At 43.0% G+C, this 22438-nt stretch overlaps 1 protein-coding gene across 11 annotated transcripts in view; it reads right to left on the bottom strand.

The window, feature by feature from the left end:
* The window catches only part of NEDD4L (NEDD4 like E3 ubiquitin protein ligase), a 291147-nt gene that overhangs the window by 124000 nt on the left and 144709 nt on the right, over positions 1-22438 (bottom strand). For 9 of the 11 annotated variants that reach the window (XM_077282677.1, XM_077282730.1, XM_077282720.1 and 6 more), the window contains exons 3-5: positions 19474-19555; positions 5304-5342; positions 1947-2000 (exon numbers count right to left, since the gene is read on the bottom strand). In XM_077282677.1, the coding sequence (XP_077138792.1) occupies positions 1947-2000; positions 5304-5342; positions 19474-19555 (175 nt within the window). Of the gene's footprint in view, positions 1-1946; positions 2001-5303; positions 5343-10759; positions 10857-19473; positions 19556-22438 lie in introns of those variants that run through there. The other 2 variants (XM_077282750.1, XM_077282754.1) reach the window with 2 other exon arrangements.

Below are 22438 nucleotides of genomic sequence, written 5' to 3'. Positions count from 1 at the left end.
AGAATTCCCATATATGGGGACAATAGTCTACATATAGATCATCTCTCTCCAAGCCTCACCGCCACATCTACCCTTCCAAAAACACTAACCAGATGACAGCTGCGCGAGATAACCTCCGACCTGGAAGTATTCCTGAGATAAATCGCTGAGCATAAGAGGTGGGGGGACGATACTAAAGGGGTTGTTTGTATAATAAAGTACATGCAACGAGTTCTCAAAACCAAAATCACTAAGGAAAAAGTGATCAACAAAAACAAGCCACACCAGGCCAGAACGAACCAAATAAGACCAAACCATGGAAGGCGTGAAATGGAGGTACATGCAATAAATAATTAAAACTTATCATCAAGGAAAAATGAACAACAAAAACAAGGTACACCAGGCCGAAGAGCCAAACCGGGCCAAAATAATGGAAGGTGTAAATTCCTAAAACCAATGATCAGGAAAAGAGTAGGTGCACAAGATCGTTTTATCGACCCAGCAGACGACCAGCAGACGACCAGCAGACTCTCTTTCACAAACCCATACACTTGCATTTGGCGATTTTGATCTGACTACGCATAGTGCTTATCCGATATTGTTTGTGTGCAAGAGCCCAAAAAGTGATCAACAAAAATAAACCACACGAGGCCCAAGAGAGCCAAACCAAGCCTAAAAATGGAACACATGAAATAGTGGAACATGCAATAAATCAATCAACTTGGAAAAAGCAATCAAACAAAATCAAATATCCACTAAAATTATGATCAACCCCCAAATAAAGAAAACGGCAATTAAATGTGTGTGATAAAACAGAGACACATGCAGCATAATCAAAAAGCAGAACTTATGCACCACCCCTTAAGCCCTGCAGTAAAGAAAATAAACATCATGTAAATTTGGAGTTCAAAATGCACCGAACACAAAATAAAAATTATTGCCAAAATCTATTCAAGACAAATGGGCAAAACTTGAAAAGTTATACGAGATGTAGAGTAGAGACACAAGATCAGCGATTATGATTAACACGTATTAATTTACGATACAGATAGTACGATGCTAACCTTTCAGTGGGTTTTAAATAAATGACCACATCCCCTTTAAGAAATATACATGGAGACTATTCTCAGTTGCATGCAAAGCCCACTTTTGTTTTGCAGGGTTTCTATCACTGTGGCCTCATGTGTCCAAACACGGAATTAAGAAGCTGCATCTCTCTATCACAGCAGGAAATCACAGCACTACCCGAGACAACGGCAAAAGGTTGGAGCTTTCAACCCAGAAAAAAAGCCTTTATAGAGCATAAACTCAGGCTAATAGTAATTTTTATGAAAGATGATCTTTATCCTAACGCAGATTTGGGAAATGTCCCCATCTTAAACATTTAGGCCATATCCATAGGAAACGGAAAGCGGCTGCAGTAGCGTAAAAGAGGAGTGGGCTTGTCACCTCTCTATTCACAGTGATTGCATGAATAAATGGGAGACCCCAATTCTGAGGTCACAGAGGTGGGCTCTCCATGTACGATATACCATACAATATCAAATATGGGAATAATGGACCAGGCCTTGAAATGTCGTTACTATTCAAGGCTTCATTGAAATTCTACTGTTTTCCTGTTAGCTCTCAGGACACAAACCCACGTCATATTCTGCTGCAATGCAATCAATTTACTCTCCAACACTGCAATAAATTCTGATAATACAAAACAGCAAAAGTGTAACCAGTAGAATTGCAGCTCCGGATGTGATTGGAGTATATAAAATACATGAAGCAAGAGAAATGCAGCTATTCGTGACTTTTTCTTAGTACATTCGCAGCACATACACAAATACAACAGGCTCCTTGGCTCAATCACCACAATATTAACCCTGGTCTGTGATCCATATTGTACAATCCAGGATACAGAGCAGATAAGGAACAAGCGCCAGAGCAGTTAAGCAAGGAGCAAGGGCCAGAGCACTCACCAATCGATTCTCATCAAATACTTCAAATAGTAGCCTGTGATTGGTTGGATGGACCTAAAAAAAGGAAAGGGAAAAAAAAAGTATCAAGCATTTGTAAGCAACTAATTCACAAAAAAAGTAGCAGAGCAATGATTGTTAAAGGGACGTGCACTTTCAATAAATATGAATGTTTTACCTGGTGTAAATGCTGCTGACCTCCTGAATCCGTCTGTTTTTCTTTTGTTCCATTGCCATTCCGTTCCGGAGATCTGGCCCCCTTTTTCTTTATAGAAAACTATTATTTTTAGCCAAGTGGGTGTGATCCTCAACTCTTCTGTGAGTGTTTTGTTGAGGACCATGTATAGTTGGCTAATAAGTAATAGAGGGCTATATCTCAGGAAAGACCATGCCTAATTCAAGAGAACAGCGGTTTTACATCAGGTAAAAAAAATAAATAAAAATCACATTTATAGCAAGCGACGGGTCACCTTTAAAGGGAATCGGTCAGCAGATTTTGCCATCTGAGAGCAGCATGATGCAGGGACAGAGACCCCGATTCCAGTGATGTGTCACTTACTGGGCTGTGTTTTTCTCTTTCAATAAAGTCAGTGTTTTTACTGCAGATCACTAAAGGACTAGGTGTCTCGTGCTTCTTGGTCCAACCACACCCCACCCACTTAATAGAAAGCATCCAATCAGTGGTGTGGGCGGGGTTTATACACCACTCAGCATTTGAGCTATGCTAGATCTACAGCAAAGAAAACGGATTCTTTAACAACTGTTGCACCCAGTAAACAAAGTGATATATCGCTGGAATCCGGGTCTCTGTTACTAAATCATGCTGCTGTCAGATTACATAGCAAAAACCAGCTGACAGATTCCCTTTAAGAAGCACAATTGCAGAGCCAATATGCATCAGCAGCGGGGCTGAGTTTTCCAAATGTTCGCATAGGTTATATAACGGAGCAGCACGGAGTTTGCCAAAGACAGCAACGCAGAGATTTGCAATTCAGCATTACACAGTTACATGACAAACTCAGCTCTGCTGCATCCGCCTCCGAAATACCTGGCAGACAACATTGTGCCCAATCAACATAATTTGGGCCAGCTCGGAATATTCCCATGGGCTCCGGTCGTGGTTTGTGTACACTATGTGGCAGCTATTTGCAGCATATGGATTTTGTGCTGTTCGTTGGGCAGATCGTGTGAATAGTTGAGCGAAGGAATGTAAAGTAGCCGACCACAAGTTCTGCTTGATGTGGCACAAAGATGGCGCGGGGATTTTTTAGACCAGAGGGAAATGTTCTTTTCACACGATGCTGTGCAGATTATTCACGATATAACCAGTAGTAAAGAAAGATGATGAAAAAAAAAAAGGGGGGGGGAAATATTTGGGAGGTTTCACACCGGATTTATGGAGCGCTCGTAGCCAGGAATGGACGGCTGATACTGCAGCTGCCCCTCATTAAAACTGGAGCATCGCGGAGAGATCGATCCTCCTGGCATTAAAAAACTCACAAGTTCTGTGAAAAAAAATGTAAAAAATATTTCTATCTCCAAAAACGAATTCTATGTCAAATGAATGAAAATGAGCTGAAATACCAGCGACAACCTGTGGATAAAGGGGGCGCTGTGCATGTAAGAAAACAGCCATGTTTTTCTAATACTGTATTATCCACTCAGATTTTTCAATTTTATGCTTTTTTCATACCCTTTCTCTCAATCTAGCCATACGGGGGCTTGTTTTTTTTCACTGGACGAGTTGCAATTTTGAATGACACCATATTATGTATTGAAAAATGGGGGAAATAAAAAAAAAAAAAAAAGTGGTAAAATAGAGAAAAAAAAACAAACAAAACAAAATAATTCGGCCATTGTTTGTATTTTTTTCACGGTATTCTGTGTACGCTAAAAATAACCAAGCAACATCTCCAGGACGGTACGATTACTGTAATACCCAACTTCTCTACATTCCTTTTTAGAATTTTGGGAGGTTTTTAGATAATGCTGTTGATGGAGGTTTTGTCTATTTTAGATGCAGAGGTGCAGTTTTGGTCTGATGCACTGTTCGTTTTTTTTTTCCGCTTTTTTTTGGGGAGGTGTAGTGACTTGTGATGAGCGCAAGTGCTCATCCTGGAGTTGCCTAGGGTGCTCACGTATGCACCGAGGATCGCGGGTGCTCGAGTGACATGTTCGAGTCCCGGCGGCCGCATGCTTCACGGCTGTTAGACAGCTGCTAGACAGCTGCAACAATGCACGGATTGTCTAAAAAACAGGTAATCCCTGCATGTGTTGTGGCTATCAAACAGCCGTGAGCCATTTTTATCGGGCACCTGGAGGACACTATTAGCGCTCAAGCATGCTCAGATAACACCTTATCCCAGCACGTTCGCTCATCACTAATGTGCTCTCTAATCAGCACGCCACTTAAATACTTGGGATTATTTGTTTGTCTTTATTCAAATTTTTTTATTAATTTATTTCACACATTGTGCCTCCTCAAGGTTAGGAAGTCATCACAGGATCGTCAGTGCTGAAGTATCAGGAAGGCAGACATGGTAATTAACCATCTCTGCCTTCTCTATGGATAGTCTGACAGTCAACGAAAGTCGGCTTTGTGCTCTACGTGCAGCTGCTGACTCTGCAAAGATGTTCTAAAACTCTGGGGCAATGGGGTCGTAGTAATTAAAATAGTGAATTCTAGTTGGAGAGATCCCTGGGTAATACACCATCTTAGAGGCCAGCCTCCGGGTTCCGAGGCCAGCCTCCGGGTTCCGAGGCCAGCCTCCGGGTTCCGAGGCCAGCCTACGGGTTCCGAGGCCAGCCTACGGGGTCCGAGGCCAGCCTACGGGGTCCGAGGCCAGCCTACGGGGTCCGAGGCCAGCCTACGGGGTCCAAGGCCAGCCTACTCTCACGTCTTAAGCGAATGAGCAGTTGCAAGTAGCTAATCAGCAGATCAGTGAGGGTGCTGGGAGTCAGACGATCTGAAACTGATGGCCACTCGCAAGTATAGGCTTCTCCATATTGGAGCCCCCCCAGTTTACAGGGGCCCCACTAGGTTTTTCATTTTGGACTCCCCTTCATATTCGGGTCTGTATACGCAGAGGATTAGTGGTGGCCCTATAAGTGCAGGCCTGTATAATTAATTACCAGGCCTCAGAGCTTCAGAGACACTTCTCCTGCGTTGTCCTCTGCTCTTATCCGGCACTCAGAGACGGGAGATTACACTTGTCGGCCAAGCCAATTGACGTTCTAAAAACAGAACTAATGGACAAAACCTAATAGAACAACAGCCATGACCTCTTCACACCGTTCTCATCCTGGTCAGGAGCCTAAAACAAAAAAATATATAGATACATAAAATAAAATTAGACTTACTCTGAAGAAGAATTCCTCATTCCATTTTGGATTCAGCGTCTAAAAATAAGGAAATATACAAATAAAAATTAAAACATTGACATTGTGTTTGTCGACACAATCAGGACAGGTTCTCGTACATATTTAATGGTGGTGGGGGGATTATTTTACGTTCACAAAGATCAGGTGGCCGCTCCGTAATGGGATCCCACCAGTGACCTCAGAGGGTGGAAGTGTATTGGTGACTAGGGAGATCTAAGAGTAATTTGGGCCTAAAAATAGAGATCTATAGATAGAAGGGAGATCATTTAGGTCCCGGGCAGGAGAGAGAGGACTCTAGAACATATCAATGACAGCATGGAAATCATCATGAGAACAAAACCATGACGCGTAGAAATTATATGAAAAAAGGTTAACAAAAAATTATCAAAAAAACAAGCAAAAAAATGAAAGCCAAAAACCTGACAAAGCCTCGTAAAAATGACATTTCTCATTCATATTTGAGGCAGCTAGGTGGCACCTAATACATTCCTAAAAAGTAGACCAGAAAACCGTGGAGGTCTAAAAGTGGGGATTTTCAGGATGTTCGGCGGTGGTGCTAGGTGGGGAATTGAAGTTCCGGAATTTGGCATTTTAAATGTTGGTGTTATTTGCCCCTTATTAGTAAAGTGCAGAGTACTAGTTGGTAGAATCGGACGCCTAAACCCTAGACGACTTTCATTGAAGAGACCCAAGTATGAATTAAGACTTACCGTATTTTGAAGGCAACGCTCCTTGGGAATACGCCAAGAAACTTGTACCAGCCTAACCAAAAACTAATTTGTGGACAGCACTTTTTCAGGGGTTTTGCCCGTCATTAGCACAAAGTATAGTACTGGTTAGCTGGAGGAGATACCTAGATGCAGCTCAGGAGTATCGGTTGTTATTGAACTATCTATGGGGACATTCCAGGGCAATAATAGCGGATAGTCCCCAATTAAACAAGAGTGGAGTCTAGGTATCTTGGTCATTCAACCAGTACTTTGCTCTGTACTGATGAGAGGCAAAAACCCTGGAACACAGTGCTGACTGACAAGTCTCTGCCTCCCCTGGTTTGCGTTACAAGCCATTTTTTCATTTTCAATAAGAGCCCCCTAAATGTTGGTAAGTAAGCATGGCCACTTACAGAGACTGTCCAAAGGAAAATTAATTCCCTACAGCTCATTTTACAAGGTTTTATAATTGGGGAAGTGTTTAGGTAAAGTCAAATTTGAAAACCAAGCGGCTTGAGAATAGTACAGAACGCACCATTTAACATAGGACAGAACCCAAGGAAAAAAAAAACAATGCTTTTGCTTTTTTTCTTGAGTTTTGTCTGTGAAGTGGCCACAGTGTGAACGCGCTCTTACACATTGCATATACACCACCTAATGCTCCAGCTCATTTCTTTGGTTTTACCATTTATCATCAGTATATAAACAGGGCGAGACAAGGGGGTAAAGCCTCAGTGACATCAGTCTCGATTTTTCCATCTATATCGATCTCTCCGGTGCAGTGACTGTTTCCATCTATTCTCAACGCATCAATGCAGAAGCTGCGTGATCCTGAAGGTGAAGGATTCAGCAGTCACATATAAGCGTGCCGAACAGCAGCAATCGGAGCTAGCCCCGGTCACTGCTGTTACAGGCAGATGCCAGCTGAATAGCACAGCTGGCATCCACCATGTACAGAGCGGCCGCAGCTCCTGAGCTCGCTCTACACACAGGCACCCGATATAGGATGCACGTCAGGGACGAGTTAAAAGCAATACATCCAAAGATCATGTTAAATTGGTAACAAGGCTCCCACCTATGATGCGCCATTAATAACACGGGTGTCGTCCATTGCGGCACAGGAGACTTTGGGAACCCTTGGGCATCAGGGTTTAATTGCTTTCCAAGATTAACTTGGACCTGAAGAAACACAGGCCGGGAATATATCATACAACAAATACGCACAGATCGCTTAATGTGTAATTTGCCCTCTAGCCCGGCTGTATGGCAGACAGCCCGTAACGCCGGACGGGCGCATGTGGAGTAAAGAGCGTGCACTCTGTTTACAGAAAATATTACCAGATCCACAGGAAACCTCTTTCTTGTACAGACCGGATTTTTATTTTATGAAGAGAATTTTCAAAACACGAGTTTCTCAAGAGCACAATGTTAACGTGACGCAAGATGGGGCAGCGCTCCGCCTGGCATGGCCGCTTACAGCTCTGGGGCAGGGGTTTTACCAGCACCACCAGCACATACTTCTAAAGATCTCCATGAAGCTGCCCTACGGTAACTGCAGATGGTGAGCACATTACATGGCTACAGCAAAAAAATAAAATAATTACAATACATACACACACACACACACATATATTATTATTATTATTGTTATGCTTTTGCTTCTATAGTGCTATCATGTAATGCAGCGCCTTACATATATTATCATCACTATCCCCAATGGAGCTCGCAATCTAAATATCCCTATAAGCAGGTCGTTGGGATTTATCATTTATTTATTTTTTTACTACAGCCTTGTATGTGTCCACGAGTATTAAAATATATTATACATATATATGATATACAGATATATACATGCACATATATACATACACATACTATATATGCACAGAGGTAGCATCTATGCATATATGTGTGTATAGATCAAATCTGTTTTTTCATATATGTATATGCATATACAGATGTGTGTACATAATCTAAATATATACATACACGCTCATATATGAAAAATAGATGCACACATGAATGTAATTACATACACACGAATATGAATATATATATATATATATATATATATATATATATATATATATATATATATATATATATATATACATACATATATATATATACATACATATATATATATATATATATACATATACACACACATATATACACTAGATGGTGGCCCGATTCTAGAGCATCGGGTGTTCTAGAATGTGTATGTAGTTTATTTATGAAGATTTCAGCATAATGCAATGAATACACAGGATTCGGCCGGCCGGGCGCGTCCAATTAGCGAAGCGTGGTTCAAATCCCGCGGCAATTCGCGGCCGGACTGCGCCTGTCGCTGATTGTTCGCGGCCGGCCACGTAGTATATAACACAGCCCACGCAGTATATAACACAGCCCACGCAGTATATAACACAGCCCACGCAGTATATAACACAGCCCACGCAGTATATAACACAGCCAACGCAGTATATAACACAGCCAACGCAGTATATAACACAGCCAACGCAGTATATAACACAGCCAATGCAGTATATAACACAGCCAATGCAGTATATAACACAGCCAACGCAGTATATAATACAGCCCACGCACTATATAGCACAGCCACATAGTATATAGCACAGCCACATAGTATATATTTACCAAACAACGGCCAGAAATATATAGCTCTATCACATCAAATACAGTATGTTTCCCAAAGCAAGGCATCCGTTCCCAGTAATGCCTTGCGGCAATAACCCGTGATGACCGCTACGTCATCACGGCTTGTTGTCGCAATGCATTCTTGGGACCGGAGCGTCGCGAGGAGCGGGAAGGGCTGGTGAGGACAACGGAAGGTGAGAATATAATGATTTTTTTTAATTATTATTATTTTTAACATTATATGTTTTTACTATTGATGCTGCATAGCATCAATAGTAAAACATTGGTCACACTTACAGGGTTAATGGCAGCGTTAATGGACTGCGTTAAACCGCGTTATGCCGCAGTATAACGCAGTCCGTTTAAAGGACTTCTGAAACGCTATGTGGGCGCTGACTGGAGGGGAGTATGGAGGGGCCAATTCGTGGCCGGACTGTGCCTGTCGCTGATTGGTTGCGGCCGGCTGGCTGTGACCAATCAGCGACGTGGGATTTCCGTTAGGCTAGGTTCACATTGCGTTAACAGCAGCCCATTCAACACATGCGTTAACGGGCTGCTGTTAACGCTTGTGCCGATATATCATATCGCTAGCGCAGATAGAGCTAGCAGATGTTCTATCTGCGCTAGCAGTGACGGACCCGGAAAAGCTGCAGCCCGCGTCCCAGGGTCCGTCTCTCAATGACAACACATCGCTAGCGCACGCCCATCGTGGGCGTGTGCTAGTGATGCGTCCGACATTGGACTAAATGGTGGCATTAACGGACTACATTACACCGCGCTGTGGTGTGACGTAGTCCTTCTAACGTGCCATACAAACGCAATGTGAACCCAGCCTTACAGATAAACAGACGGAAGTGGACCTTGGACAATTATATAGTTAGACAAAAAAAAAATATATATATATATATATTCATTCATATTCAATTCAATGAAGCTTTATTGGCAGGACCACATAAACATTAGTTTTGCCAAAACACGTGTACAGTAGGGAATAGGGAGTAGGGACTGTGGGGACGATGGATGGGGTACAGGGTGGGGGGTAAGGAAGTCCATGGAATATCATGGCTGTCTTTCTCGCAGTCTATGGCACGCGCTCACATACTGAGCTGCTATCTCCACTGCGCTCTCTTCTTCCCCCAGCAGGATATAGGTTTTCTCTTCCTCCTGAGTGTCACACACAGCAGAAATTCCAGCGGTCCGTCTATGAATGGTAAATCCAGCGTGTTTCATACTTTATCGCATACCATAAAATCCAGGTAGATGAATGGTCACAGAATGTACACACTTAACAGAACATATCACCAAGGTGGATAACCCACTGACGTAAGACCAGAAAACATTGTGCTATCGCCATAAATTGTGTTGTGCCACATGTATTTATGAATTCAGTTTGAACAATACAGAAACTGGACATAAAATCTAGAAGAAACTTGTATCTATGTATCACAAAGGTATCTAGAAGAACTCAGCCATGGGGACATTCAGTAGGTTGACAACTGACATCACAAACTATTGACGTGTTCCAGATGGTTGTGATTGGCGCCTCTACCCCCCTCCAACAAAACTATCCATCTAGACCAATTCAGGAATTGAACAGACCCTGTAATGTGAACGGATGTCTACTAACCTGCCCCCAATAAATGAAATGAGGATGAGAAGAATCCGACAGTCAGAATCTGCGGCCAAATCCTTTTAATCTATGGGAGAAAAGTCACCGCCAGAAGAGGAATGGTAGCGGCTCTGCCCTGGAGAGCACAAAGCAGACCTCCGAGCCAAGCTCTCCTGAACATGAGGTCAGACATGAGAAGTGGCCGACTGACCGCTATATACTGTGCCTGGTCTCACCATCAGCCTGAGCGAGTACCCTAAACTGCAAAAAGAATAGAAAAACATTTCCCTGTAGATGTAGCACTGGCGAGACATTATTTGTGGGTTTATATAGGACTACAGGTAACCGTCACTTATTTCTATGAACACAGTGAGTTAACATAATGCAGCCCAAATCACCACGTCAGCTCTGCTACATTACCCTTCATACATCACTTTTTTTTTTTTTTTTTTACTGACCGTGGAGTTGAAAATTAAAAATCGTCCAATCCAAAATTATTCCCAAACTGCGTCCAGACGTTCCTGGCAGCCTCCACCATCAGACACCGCGGCAGTCCCATCCACGTCTGTCCTCTCAGCCCGCAGCCAACGACACCCAGTACACAATAAAGGAGTTCTCCAATAGCAGCGCTGTATAGTAAAAACTCGTCTGACGACTCTCCGCTCCGGCCCTCGGTAGAGAAAGTCACCTCTCTATGACACAGGCCAATTGTATGACAACAATGGCCGTGTGTACAGCAAAAACCTTCCAAAACAAATTATTATGTAATAAACAAATGTGCTGCATAGCTCTGCGGGCGCTAACATTTACGCAACCGGGTAATGGTTCACACTGCATTACTGCTAGATCTATGTACTCTGCACAGTTTGTACCCACCAGGTTCCCTGCACTAAACAAGCTTTAGTTTGTCCTTGGGCCTCATCCACACCTCAGGCAGCGGCCAAAATCAGCTGGTCCAGACGACCATCATCTAACATGTATAGGGGGGCTCTAATCTCATCCAGAAGCCGGTAATACTGGGGAACGGGGAGCAGAGGGGGGCGCGCGAGGGACGCAGAGGGGGGCGCGCGAAGACGCAGGGGGGGGGGGCGCGCGAAGACGCAGGGGGGTGCGCGAGGACGCATAGGGGGGTGCAGAGGGGGGCGAGCGAGGGGCGAGCGAGGGACGCAGAGCGGGCGCGCGAGGGACGCAGAGGGGGGCGCGCGAGGGACGCAGAGGGGGGCCCGCGAGGGACGCAGAGGGGGGCGCGCGAGGGACGCAGAGGGGGGCGCGCGAGGGACGCAGAGGGGGGCGCGCGAGGGACGCAGAGGGGGGCGCGCGAGGGACGCAGAGGGGGGCGCGCGAGGGACGCAGAGGGGGGCGCGCGAGGGACGCAGAGGGGGGCGCGCGAGGGACGCAGAGGGGGGCGCGCGAGGGACGCAGAGGGGGGCGCGCGAGGGACGCAGAGGGGGGCGCCCGAGGGACGCAGAGGGGGGCGCCCGAGGGACGCAGAGCGGGGCGCCCGAGGGACGCAGAGGGGGGCCCGAGGGACGCAGAGGGGGGCGCGAGGGACGCAGAGGGGGGCGCGCGAGGGACGCAGAGGGGGGCGCGCGAGGGACGCAGAGGGGGGCGCGCGAGGGACGCAGAGGGGGGCGCGCGAGGGACGCAGAGGGGGGCGCGCGAGGGACGCAGAGGGGGGCGCCCGAGGGACGCAGAGGGGGTGCCCGAGGGACGCAGAGGGGGGCGCCCGAGGGACGCAGAGGGGGGCCCGAGGGACGCAGAGGGGGGCGCAAGGGACGCAGAGGGGGCGCGAGGGACGCAGAGCCTGTCCGAGCGTCCGACATACTCAATTCAAATACCGAGCACTCAAGCATTTCCCAGCTCGGACAACAGTAATTGTGAACAATTTATTCAATCTTTCTCAGTATTATATCTTGCTCTAATAAACAAAAAAAAAAAACAGAAAAGCACCTTCCGATGTCACTTTTTGTTTTTGCATATTTTGTTCTACCTTTGTTATAAAATCCCCAAATTTAAAAATTTCGATTCTTGCACTCACTCAACTGAAAAATAGAGGATGAACCCATAAGAAGAGTGCAGGGTTGAGGTCACTTTAAAAAGAAGTCAGGGCTATAAATCTCTGAACACACAGAAGTCAGAGACTGCAGAGTAAATAGTGTCTCAGTGCTTCCCTGGTTAGAAAGGGCAGGTAAATAAAAGGGCTGAATGTGATCAGAAAAGCACGGCTGCTTTGGTTTCTTTAAATAGCACCATCATGGGACATATTTGGGTATTGCAGTTTCCAATATAAATTATATAGGACCGGCAACTAGTAATAAATGGAATTTTTTTTATAACTGGTGTTAATGCCGCTGCTCTTCTGAATCTGGCGATGTTTTTCTATTCTTCCTGTTCCTCCCTGTCCCTGAGATCTGGCCCTGTCTTCCCTTCATATAACTTTATTAGCCAAGTGGGTGTGGTCAGCAACTCTACCTTTAGGGCCACACCCACTTGTATAACAAGACAATCTATATACAGGGAAGAGGAGGCCATATCTCAGGAGCGGAGGAAGCGCAGGAACAAAAGAAAAACAGCACCGGATTCAGGAAAGCAGCAGAATTTACATCAGATAAGGAAAAACAAAAAACAAAACACATTTTATCATCAAGTGACGGGTTAAGTGAATGAGACACAACTGAAATCACAGACACATAGCATTGAGGTAGATTGTAAAATCACCTGAACACTTGCAGGTTGACGTCCAATATAAGAACAAAAAATAAACAGTAAAAGAATTAAAAAAAAAAAAAAAAAAAAGTTGGAATCAATTTTTTTCCATTTTAGTACAAAAATAAAGATAAAGAGAACATAGAAATATTTTGTATAAGAACATCCGCAAAAGCCCGATGTGTGAAAATGCTCATTTAACCCCTACACTCCAGGTGTTTATCCGTTTTTCTTTTTTACCTCCCCTTCTTTCAAGAGCCATAACTTATTTTTTTCATCATTATGGCCATACGAAGGCTCGTTTTTTTGATGGACGACCACCATTGATTTTCCCACATATTATACTGGAAAACATGTGTTGAAATTACAAAAAAAAAAAAAAAAAAAGCAATTCCACAATTTTATTTATTTATTTTTTTACTGTATTCATGGGAAAAAAACAAATTTTGCGTTCGTCGCCATTTTCCGAGATGTGTAGCGTTTCCATTTTTCAGGATCTAGGGCTGGGTGAGAGCTTATTTTTTGCGCCCTGAGCTGACTTTTTTTTATGGATACCATACAATGTTTTATTCGCCTCATTTCATTTTATTGCAATGTTGTGGCGACCATAAAAACAACCACAAACCTTAATGCTGGAGTTTAGCTTTTTTTTTTTGTTACACCGTTTACGATCGGATTAATTTATATTTTAATAGATGGGACATTTTTGAAAGCAGAGATTCCAAATGTTTATTTTTATTTTATTTTTAATAGGGCAAAAGGGGGGGGGGGGGGGGACTTAGAAATTGAGCTTTTTTTATCTAATTTTATAAATATTTTTGAAAAAAAAATTTTTTCCACTTTTTACTGTGTTCAATAGTCCCCTTAAGAGACTTGAAGCTGCAAATTTTCCCGATTGATTCAGCAACTGTGATTAAATCAGCCATCAAGAGCGGGGAAAGATACGGGCTCAGCGCCAGAGCCCGCCTCAAAAGGAAGGGACACGGCCAATGGCATAAATATATGTGATCGGTCCTGAAGCGGTTAACAATAAATGCTGGAAATGAAATTAAATGTAATCGAAAATGCAAAATTACAATTTTATGGCGGCCACACCTGCCCTGTAATACCCAAGGCCAAGGTCCCATGCCTTTTTCCTTGCGGTGTTTTTTTCCTGCAGGTGCACAATGGTAATATTCCCTGATTATTGCCCATTTGGTGCAGATTTGAAGCAGGATATTTTTTGATATTCTGCACTTTAAAATGCAATTGCACGCATTTATTTTTACACTTTTTCTGGCTCCACATAGAAACTTTTCGGGGGAAAAAAATGCATAAAAAAATGAAAAAAATATAATTTTACAGCACAGATTTTTTTTGCAGTACTTTATATAGTAAAATGCAGAGTGTGAATCAAGGCTACAACTTGTCCAGCAAAAAAAAAAATTCATACAGACGTGTGGATAGAAGAAAAATGGTTCTTCGAAGGAGAGGAAAAAACACCCGCCCCACAAAAAAATGGCTTTGGTGGGAAGGGGATAAAGGTGTCCTGTCACCGACTCGTATTACCTACGGAATAATGCAGATTTTTTTTTTTTTTTTATATAACTGTGTTGTGTCATGACAGTTGTCAATTAATTCATTAAATTCAATGAAGAACAACAGAGGAACGTTAAAATGCCAGGAATGTGTCAGAATTTGTATTCCCTCAGATTATCGATTGGATTATGATTTGCAATGTTTTGGTGATTATTTATCCCCTTTCAACTCCTTGTTCCTCATGTCACGGGGTTTTACATCTGTCCTCGATACAGCCGGCCTTCAGCGATGACATATGACCGCTGCAGCCATTATATGTGCAGACACCATCGCTGGAGGCTTTCTGTACAGAAGCTGAGGGGGGGACCTAAGACACGCTGTCATGGCAGCCCCAAGGGAGCCGAATCTAGTAGGCCTCATTTATCAAAACGGTCTAAAAAGATAAACAGTCTTTGTTGCCCATAGCAACCAATCAGAGCCCAGCTTTCATTTTTTAAACTGCTCTGGTAGAATGAAAGCTGCGAGGCGATTGGTCGCTATGAGAAACAAAGACACGGAATGTTTTTACCTCACAGTTTTGAAAAATTTGACCCTATTAAATTTTTTTTTTATTCTTCACTTGTGAATCCACAGGTAACCGCAGCAACGTGCACAATTGGGTTGTCACGAATTTTGACTTCTGTATTGAACTCCATAGGGAACTACCAGAACTAGAGATGAATGCCTCAAAATTACATCCGGGCAGATTTGCTCAATTTGGTGGTCCACATCAAAAGTGACCCCCCATAAATCATAAAAGTGGGAAGAGAAAGGGTTAAATATACCCATTATATACTCACATGTGCTAGGCCCTCACCTGGCCGTTTGCTGCCGCAGCCGATCGGTTCTTTGCGGCTCCTCCATGACCCCAATTACAGGCCTCCGCATCGGAAGATTTGAGAATCGGTGCGGAGGACCGGAGGGATGCGGCGGCATCGCTCAGACAGATACGTATATATTCTGTATTACTTTAGAACCAAAATGGCAGCAGGCTAGATTTTTGCAAATTTCAATGATTTGAGATCCATCAGGATCAAAACTTTTGCAAAAATCGGCAACTAATATCATTCATCTCTATCACACGCGCACACGTTTTTTTTTTTTCCTGACCATTAACAAAAAAAACAAAAAACAACAAACTCAGCAGTTTTCCAAAACTGCACCATGTAACTTTCAGCGTTTTTTCACCCATAGAAAGCAATGAGTAAAATGCAGCAAAAAACACAGGTAATAGGTTTTTCTGCAGAAAACTCAGGAAGTTGCATAATCTTTTGTTTTTGGTTTGTTTTTTTTGGTTTGTTTTGTTTTTGTTTTTTGTTTTTTTTTTGGGGGGGGACCACTAAAAACCTTATCATGCACAAGAGGCAAATGTACCTGAAAAAACAGTAGCAAAACGCAGCTTCTTTACTGCCAAGAGAACAGGCTTTGCCAGCAAAAAAATAAGCAGCAAAAATGCAAAGTGTCAACATAACCTAATTATTTGGTGAAGTAATTTCTGCAGCTGTTGGCAGGAAAAAAGCAGAGTATAATATGGAAATTTTGATATGTTTTTTTTACATGGGTTTTTGGTAAAGATTTTTCCCCACTCATTTGTATAAGTGAAATCTGCAGCAAAATCACATACTGCAGATTTGGATCGGAGCGTCAAAAATAAGCAACACCAAGATACGCATTCACTTTACTGGCATCACGAAATACTTCAGGCTTTGTGACAAATCTGCAACGTTACTACCTGGTGGTAGTGCCCACAAGTCCAGTACTTCTAATCCCTGATATATACTGAGGTTGATGCGCTGCGGAGCTGATAAATTCACAGACACTTCCAGTTCACAGAGATCCCCACGAGTACAATACCGAGAAACACAAGAGGACAAATAAAAGCATTCCTGTCCCCGTGCCAGCAGGCGCCGGCCTGATAACAGGGCACTATTTTTAATAAGCTGCACGCTCTTACACCGCGCACATTCCTATCCGTCCGGTCTACAGTAATCTCGTTCCATGAGAGTGAATACTAATCACTGGAGAATAAAAAGTAATTCAACATTAATAATATATATTATGTCTCAATTCTACTCCAGTTTCAAGATCTCCATTTGCTGTCAGTAAATGGAAACCTTTTTACATCCAAAGCTTGGAAACCCAAATAAACTTTAAAAAACATTCCTCCTTTTGATAATTATTTCAAGTAGTTTAGATTTTGCCGAAATGGCTTGGAAGAATGCTTCAAGTGGTTTTTTTTCTTGCAGCAGCAGCATTTTGATTGGACAGTGCCTAGTTTGGAGCAGATTCCAAAATTGGCATGTACTTTTTTCTACCCCACCATGGGGTTTTTCAAAGCTAGAAGAGGAAGAAATTCACAAAAGAGTGAAGATATGACCAGCAAACTGGTTCTACAAAAGAAATGATGAAGAAGGGTTTTTCCAAGTGGTTTTTAGGCAATTTATAGAAGTGTGCACATGGACCAGACTTTGGACCAGACTTTGGACCAGACTTTGGACCAGACTTTGGACCAGACTTTGGACCAGACTTTGGACCAGACTTTCCTCCTACATGGAGAAATTAAAAAAAAAAATTCTTCACCTTCTCCATTCTGACAGGCCATAAAAATCGGATTGCAAGCCGATACCATTCAATTTTTTTTTTTAAGGACCCATTGACTTGCATTGCTGATTTTGTTCTGACATTTGGTTCAAAATCAGACAGGTCTCCGATATTTTCATAGTCCAAGGGTGAACAAAAAAACAAACCAAAAAAATTGGACAGGTGAATGGCCCCACAGACCATCACAGATACATACAAGTGCTATCCGAGAAAAACAGCACTCGTAAGCAAAAATCAAACATCTGAATGAGGCCTTGAATGTTGGCGCAGCAGTTGAGATTTCCCATGCAAAGCCCCTTCAGTAAAATGAGGGCAGTCATCATCCTGGGGTGGTCCCGCTGACGGCGTCTCTGACTCTAAACTGTGAAGTATAAAGAGGAGATGGCTTCCCAGAGGAAGCTGGGAATGAGCAGGTCACTTCGTTTATGCACTTCAGGGTTTCTGAAACCAGAAATGGTTAAAAGTAGTAACACAAGACGGAACCTGTGTGCAACAACGCCATTTTCACATTGCTGTGCATTATCTCCATTTTCTGGAATGCTTTTGCTGCTCTTTTTCAGCCGGATTCCACGCAGGTGCGCACATACCCTTAAGGCAGGTTCACAGGTTGAATATTTAGTTGAGATTTCTCAGCAGCGCATTGATGTGTCTCTGTAGCCAATTGGGCATGTATTACATTGAAATCTGGAGGGCGTTGAAAACAAAGTATTTTATAAAGTTGCTAAACTTTACATTATATAATGAATAAACTGGACATAAAGCCAGAAAGCCCTTTTCCTTGTGAGATCAGGCACCGACTAGTTCAATCAGTACGGACTTTTAAATGGGGACGAGTGATAATAAACTGCAGGAGGAATAACGCAAACAATGAAACTCTTATCAAACCCTTGAGCTGCAGAACAAGTGCCATATCCTGAAGGGCACCGCGTCCTGCTCACCCGGCCAGCATAGCCGATGTTCTAGCTCTGACCAGAACCAGCAGCTGGTAGTCTGGAAACACAGACATAATATGCAGGGAGGGCACTACTTGGCTCAGTGGGTATACTGCACAGCCAACTGTGGCTGAGGACAAACCTAACAAAAGGACGGACATATCTACGTACATACAGCTATATGAAAGTCTAAACAGAAACACTGCATTCAAATTATGGCTGTAATTGGGGCAATAAAGAGGTTTTCGCCAATTATGGGGCCATTGATATCCTTCCCATTGGGCTTTTCCCTTCTGCATTTTCAGTGGCAGGGGAGCCTGTGTTTTATCAATCTTATCAACTATGTAACATGACAACCAAAATGGTGAAAAGCTGAAATACCAGGTCTAAGTAACACTGTACATGACCAACAGCGCCCCAGCGTCAACAGCGCAACAAAATGAATCAATCGAGGTAGTTGGGGTTGATGACCGCTGTGAATTGTCCCAAAACACAGCTGACATCAAGCCCTAGTGTTAGTAATGGAGAGGTGTCTATCAGACACCCCTATTACTAACCCGATAAAAAAAACAGGCTCCACACAAAAAAAATGGTGTATTCTAATAACCACTTCCCGACACTACCCCTTAGTTAGCCACTTTATTAATAAGAAAAAAAATCTACAAAAGGTCCATCACAGTTCACTTCCTCTCTCCATTACTAACACTGGGGCTTGACGGCAGTTGTGTTTTCGGACAAATCACAACTCATCAACTCTAAACACCATTACCCTGATTGCCAACGCACCAAGGCAATTTGGAAAAGCCAAGCAAAGCACCAGAATTGGCGCTTCTAATGTGATGCCACTTCTGGGGCGGCTGTGGGCTCTTATTTTTAGGCTAGAACAAGTCCAATAACCAAGGACCTTACCAGCCTGATAATATCAGCTCACAGCTGTCTGCTTTACCTGGGCTGGTTATCAAAAAATATAGGGAACACTACGACAAATTTTTCAATCTGTTTATTAGGTTACTCCACGTACCGTAAGCAACACACGCACAACACTAATTCTATATCTCATGGATATGCATCTTTGCACATCTTTAATAGAAAAATCTTGAATTTCTATTCCGTGTTCCATTTTACGAGTGGCTCAGAAACAATCCGCGTGAAAACAGGGACATGAGCACGGCCCCATAGATTATAATGGGTGTGTGAGTGAACGTGTCTTCAGTATGTGTAAGAATGAACGACATGTACTAGAAACATGGAAGTGTGAAGGGGGCCTAAGGGGCAATGGGTAAGGGGTACAGAGGTTCCGCAGCAGCTGAGATGCACTTCATAATGGATATGGCTACGTATATTACACAATCACCACCATCACATCCACGTCTTACCTTCTTGATAGTCTTTGTCTGCACCAACGCAAGATCTCGGTTTTCATCTGCGACGTACAGGGATAATTTCACGTAAGGATCACTGCAAAAGAAAAGCGCACAATATAAGGAGAAGGTGCAAAAAAGTGAAAATTGTCTGGTGTGACTGCTCTGTCCCAACATGAAGACATAAAACTGAGAATGTGGAGTCTTGCATCGCTCTTCCCACTGCTGAGGTAGTGGTGGTCACATCAGCCCCCCTAATTATTACTGGCAGCACTCCTATATGGTTTGTAGAGACATTGGGCAAATCATTGTAACTGTCTGGTGGTCGGGGGTTGTGTTCATATTTTCAAATTGTAAATTGAGGAGAATTTCTGAAAATAATTTTTTTTTTAAATAATATAAAATACAAGAGTAATAGAATAAAGGATTGTAAACGTCAGGACGACCAATACTTGCACTACTAATATGGCGCTAGGGTACACAAATAATACCACCCTATAGACATAAATATCGCCATCCGCTGCATACACACCAGTGTTTTAAAATCACAAGATTAGTTCATCAGTTTTGTATCCGGTCTATATGATCCATTGTCAGCTGCAGAACGATTTTACCTGCACGTTTGCAGTTCAATGGGTACTTGGGGGGGGGGGGGGGGGTAGGGGGTGTTGAGGGGAAAAAAAAATTGGACTGCACTCCGATGGCATCCAAGTGCTGTCCAATTTTTAGGAGCTGTTGGAAAGGAACAGGTGGATAATTTTATTTTTTAACTTCTTCATGTACACGAAAAACATTAGAATAAAAAGGAGTCAATTTTTCTCATATGGCAAAATCAGACAAGTGAATCTTTTGGGGCAATTTTTTTATTTTTCATTTTTATTACTTACTTGCATATAATTTTGACTAAAGATCTTTTTTTTTTTGCAATTGGATTTGATGAAAATTTTTGCCCCATTTTCCTCCTAAATCACCTGTCTATAACCAGATTAAAAAAAAAAAAAAAAAAGAGTTAACCGAGGATCCATCAGTCGCCTCGCTATGACGGTCTAATGGGAAAGAGTGCTGTCTTTTTCTGACATCCACTCAACTGATTTATGATCACTGACCATGTAAAGGTTGAATGTGCCTATAAAAGCCAAAAATAGTGCAAAAATTTATTTTTAGCCCCAAATGTATGCATTAAAATATAGAAAAAAATAAAAATGCCGCAAAAAAAAAAAAAAAAAAGGTGCGCTTTAACTTCTGAAAAAAAAATAAAAATAAAATCAGAAAATAAAACGCCAGTGCCGCGGTGATCATTCTGGTATTTATTTACCAACAGTGAACATGTGACCTCTGCAGCCAATCATTAGTTGAAGCGGTCATTTTTTTTTCCCTTCAAAAGCTGGAGATCCCCTTTAAGCTTTATTTCTGTTCCATATCTCCCCCTGTATACACCACTCCGCCGCCTGCACTTTGTGTATCACACAACATATTTAGTGAAAATAAAGCGCCATGCGCTGCGAGCTGAACGATATAGCCCTTCATTATTTGCATGCAGGAATGTGAGCAATGTTTGTTTTCGGCAGGCTCAGCTCCTCAGGGCGGCAATTAGCTCCATGTTTGACTTCATAACACTTCTATCACGTCTCGATGGCTTTCCGGCAACTGCTTGCAGTTGACAGAACAGAATTTTAAGGAGACTTCGCCCGAGTGGTCCACCTAGGTCTAGTAGGAGCAAGCAGGATCCCGCGTCCCCCCCTCCACCACTAACGCTCCCTACACAACTGAAGGTGCAAAGCAAACACACGTAGATAGGAAAAAAAGGAATGTGACAGAGCCAAAAATATATTTGGGGGGGGGGGGGGGTGCACGACTGGTGAAATATTTAGAAAATATTAGGTTTACTAATGCCTAAAGGGGATGTCCAAAATTACAAAATCAAGGAACGTTTCGGGCATAAAAGGAAGAGGACATCGGCCCCGGTAATGAACGATGAAAATAAAAAATAAAAACTGCCAAATTCTCCCTAAAAACGGTGCCTATATTCACCCAATATGCCTGAACGCATTCTAACAAATGAGACGCAGCTGTGGAAAATTTTTAGAGGGTATGTAAACTTTAGTAACTTATTTTCTCGGCTCAGATTCAGGTAAAATAAAGCAAACTTTGCGATAGCGAAAAGTTTTTGCAGTTTTGGGTCTACAGCTCCTACCGCAGGTCTGTGTCTTAACATGTCAACAGCTTACACAGAACAAGGAAAAAGACAATTACTAAGGGGCAAATTATCTCTTCAGAAAGAAGGAGGACTAGAGCTGTAGCGCCACCTATTGGAAGGAGCGATCCTAAAAGTCTATATCGACCCTTTAAACAGCCTTGAAATAGGACTTAGGATAAAAGCTTAAACCAAAATCTCAATTTGCAGACACGGCACTGATGAGAGGCAGAACCCCGAAACAACATGTGAGATCTGGTTTGGCTCTAGTGAGGGAATTCCTAAAGGGAAAACCAACGTGCCCCGACGCCCCCCAAATACACAAGTGCCCATAGGACAGTCTGCGTTTTCTTCATGGGGAAAGAGAAGAAAGGCGCTGCCAGGCAGCTGCTCATATGCCCCAAGACCAAAAGGATTGGACTATACCCGACCATTATTACCCCAATATCACCTGTCGGGGAGAGTCGGGAGACCCCCTATGTACATTAGAGGGTGGGAGCTGCTGATAATGGACAGTGTGGCCAAAGTACAGGTAATGTGTGGTATGCATGTATGTAGCGGTATACAGGAGTGTGTGTATGTGCCACTATATAGTGGAGATTAGGAGTATATAAATGTATCTACAGATGTATGCTAATATGACTAGGAATATGTGTGCGCAGCTAAGGACCTGTACATGCATGTTTTGTTTATACCTGTGCAATTCTATGTATCTGGGTGTAAATGTGTATATATGTGTGTGTGTATATACGACATGGACATGTAGTACGGATAGTATGTGTGTAT

The sequence above is a fragment of the Ranitomeya variabilis genome, chromosome 1 (genome assembly GCF_051348905.1).
Source record: "Ranitomeya variabilis isolate aRanVar5 chromosome 1, aRanVar5.hap1, whole genome shotgun sequence".
In the NCBI taxonomy this organism is placed as follows: Eukaryota; Metazoa; Chordata; class Amphibia; order Anura; family Dendrobatidae; genus Ranitomeya; species Ranitomeya variabilis.
The sequence above is the reverse complement of the archived record's forward strand: the minus strand, read 5'-3'. Positions and strand labels throughout refer to the sequence as shown.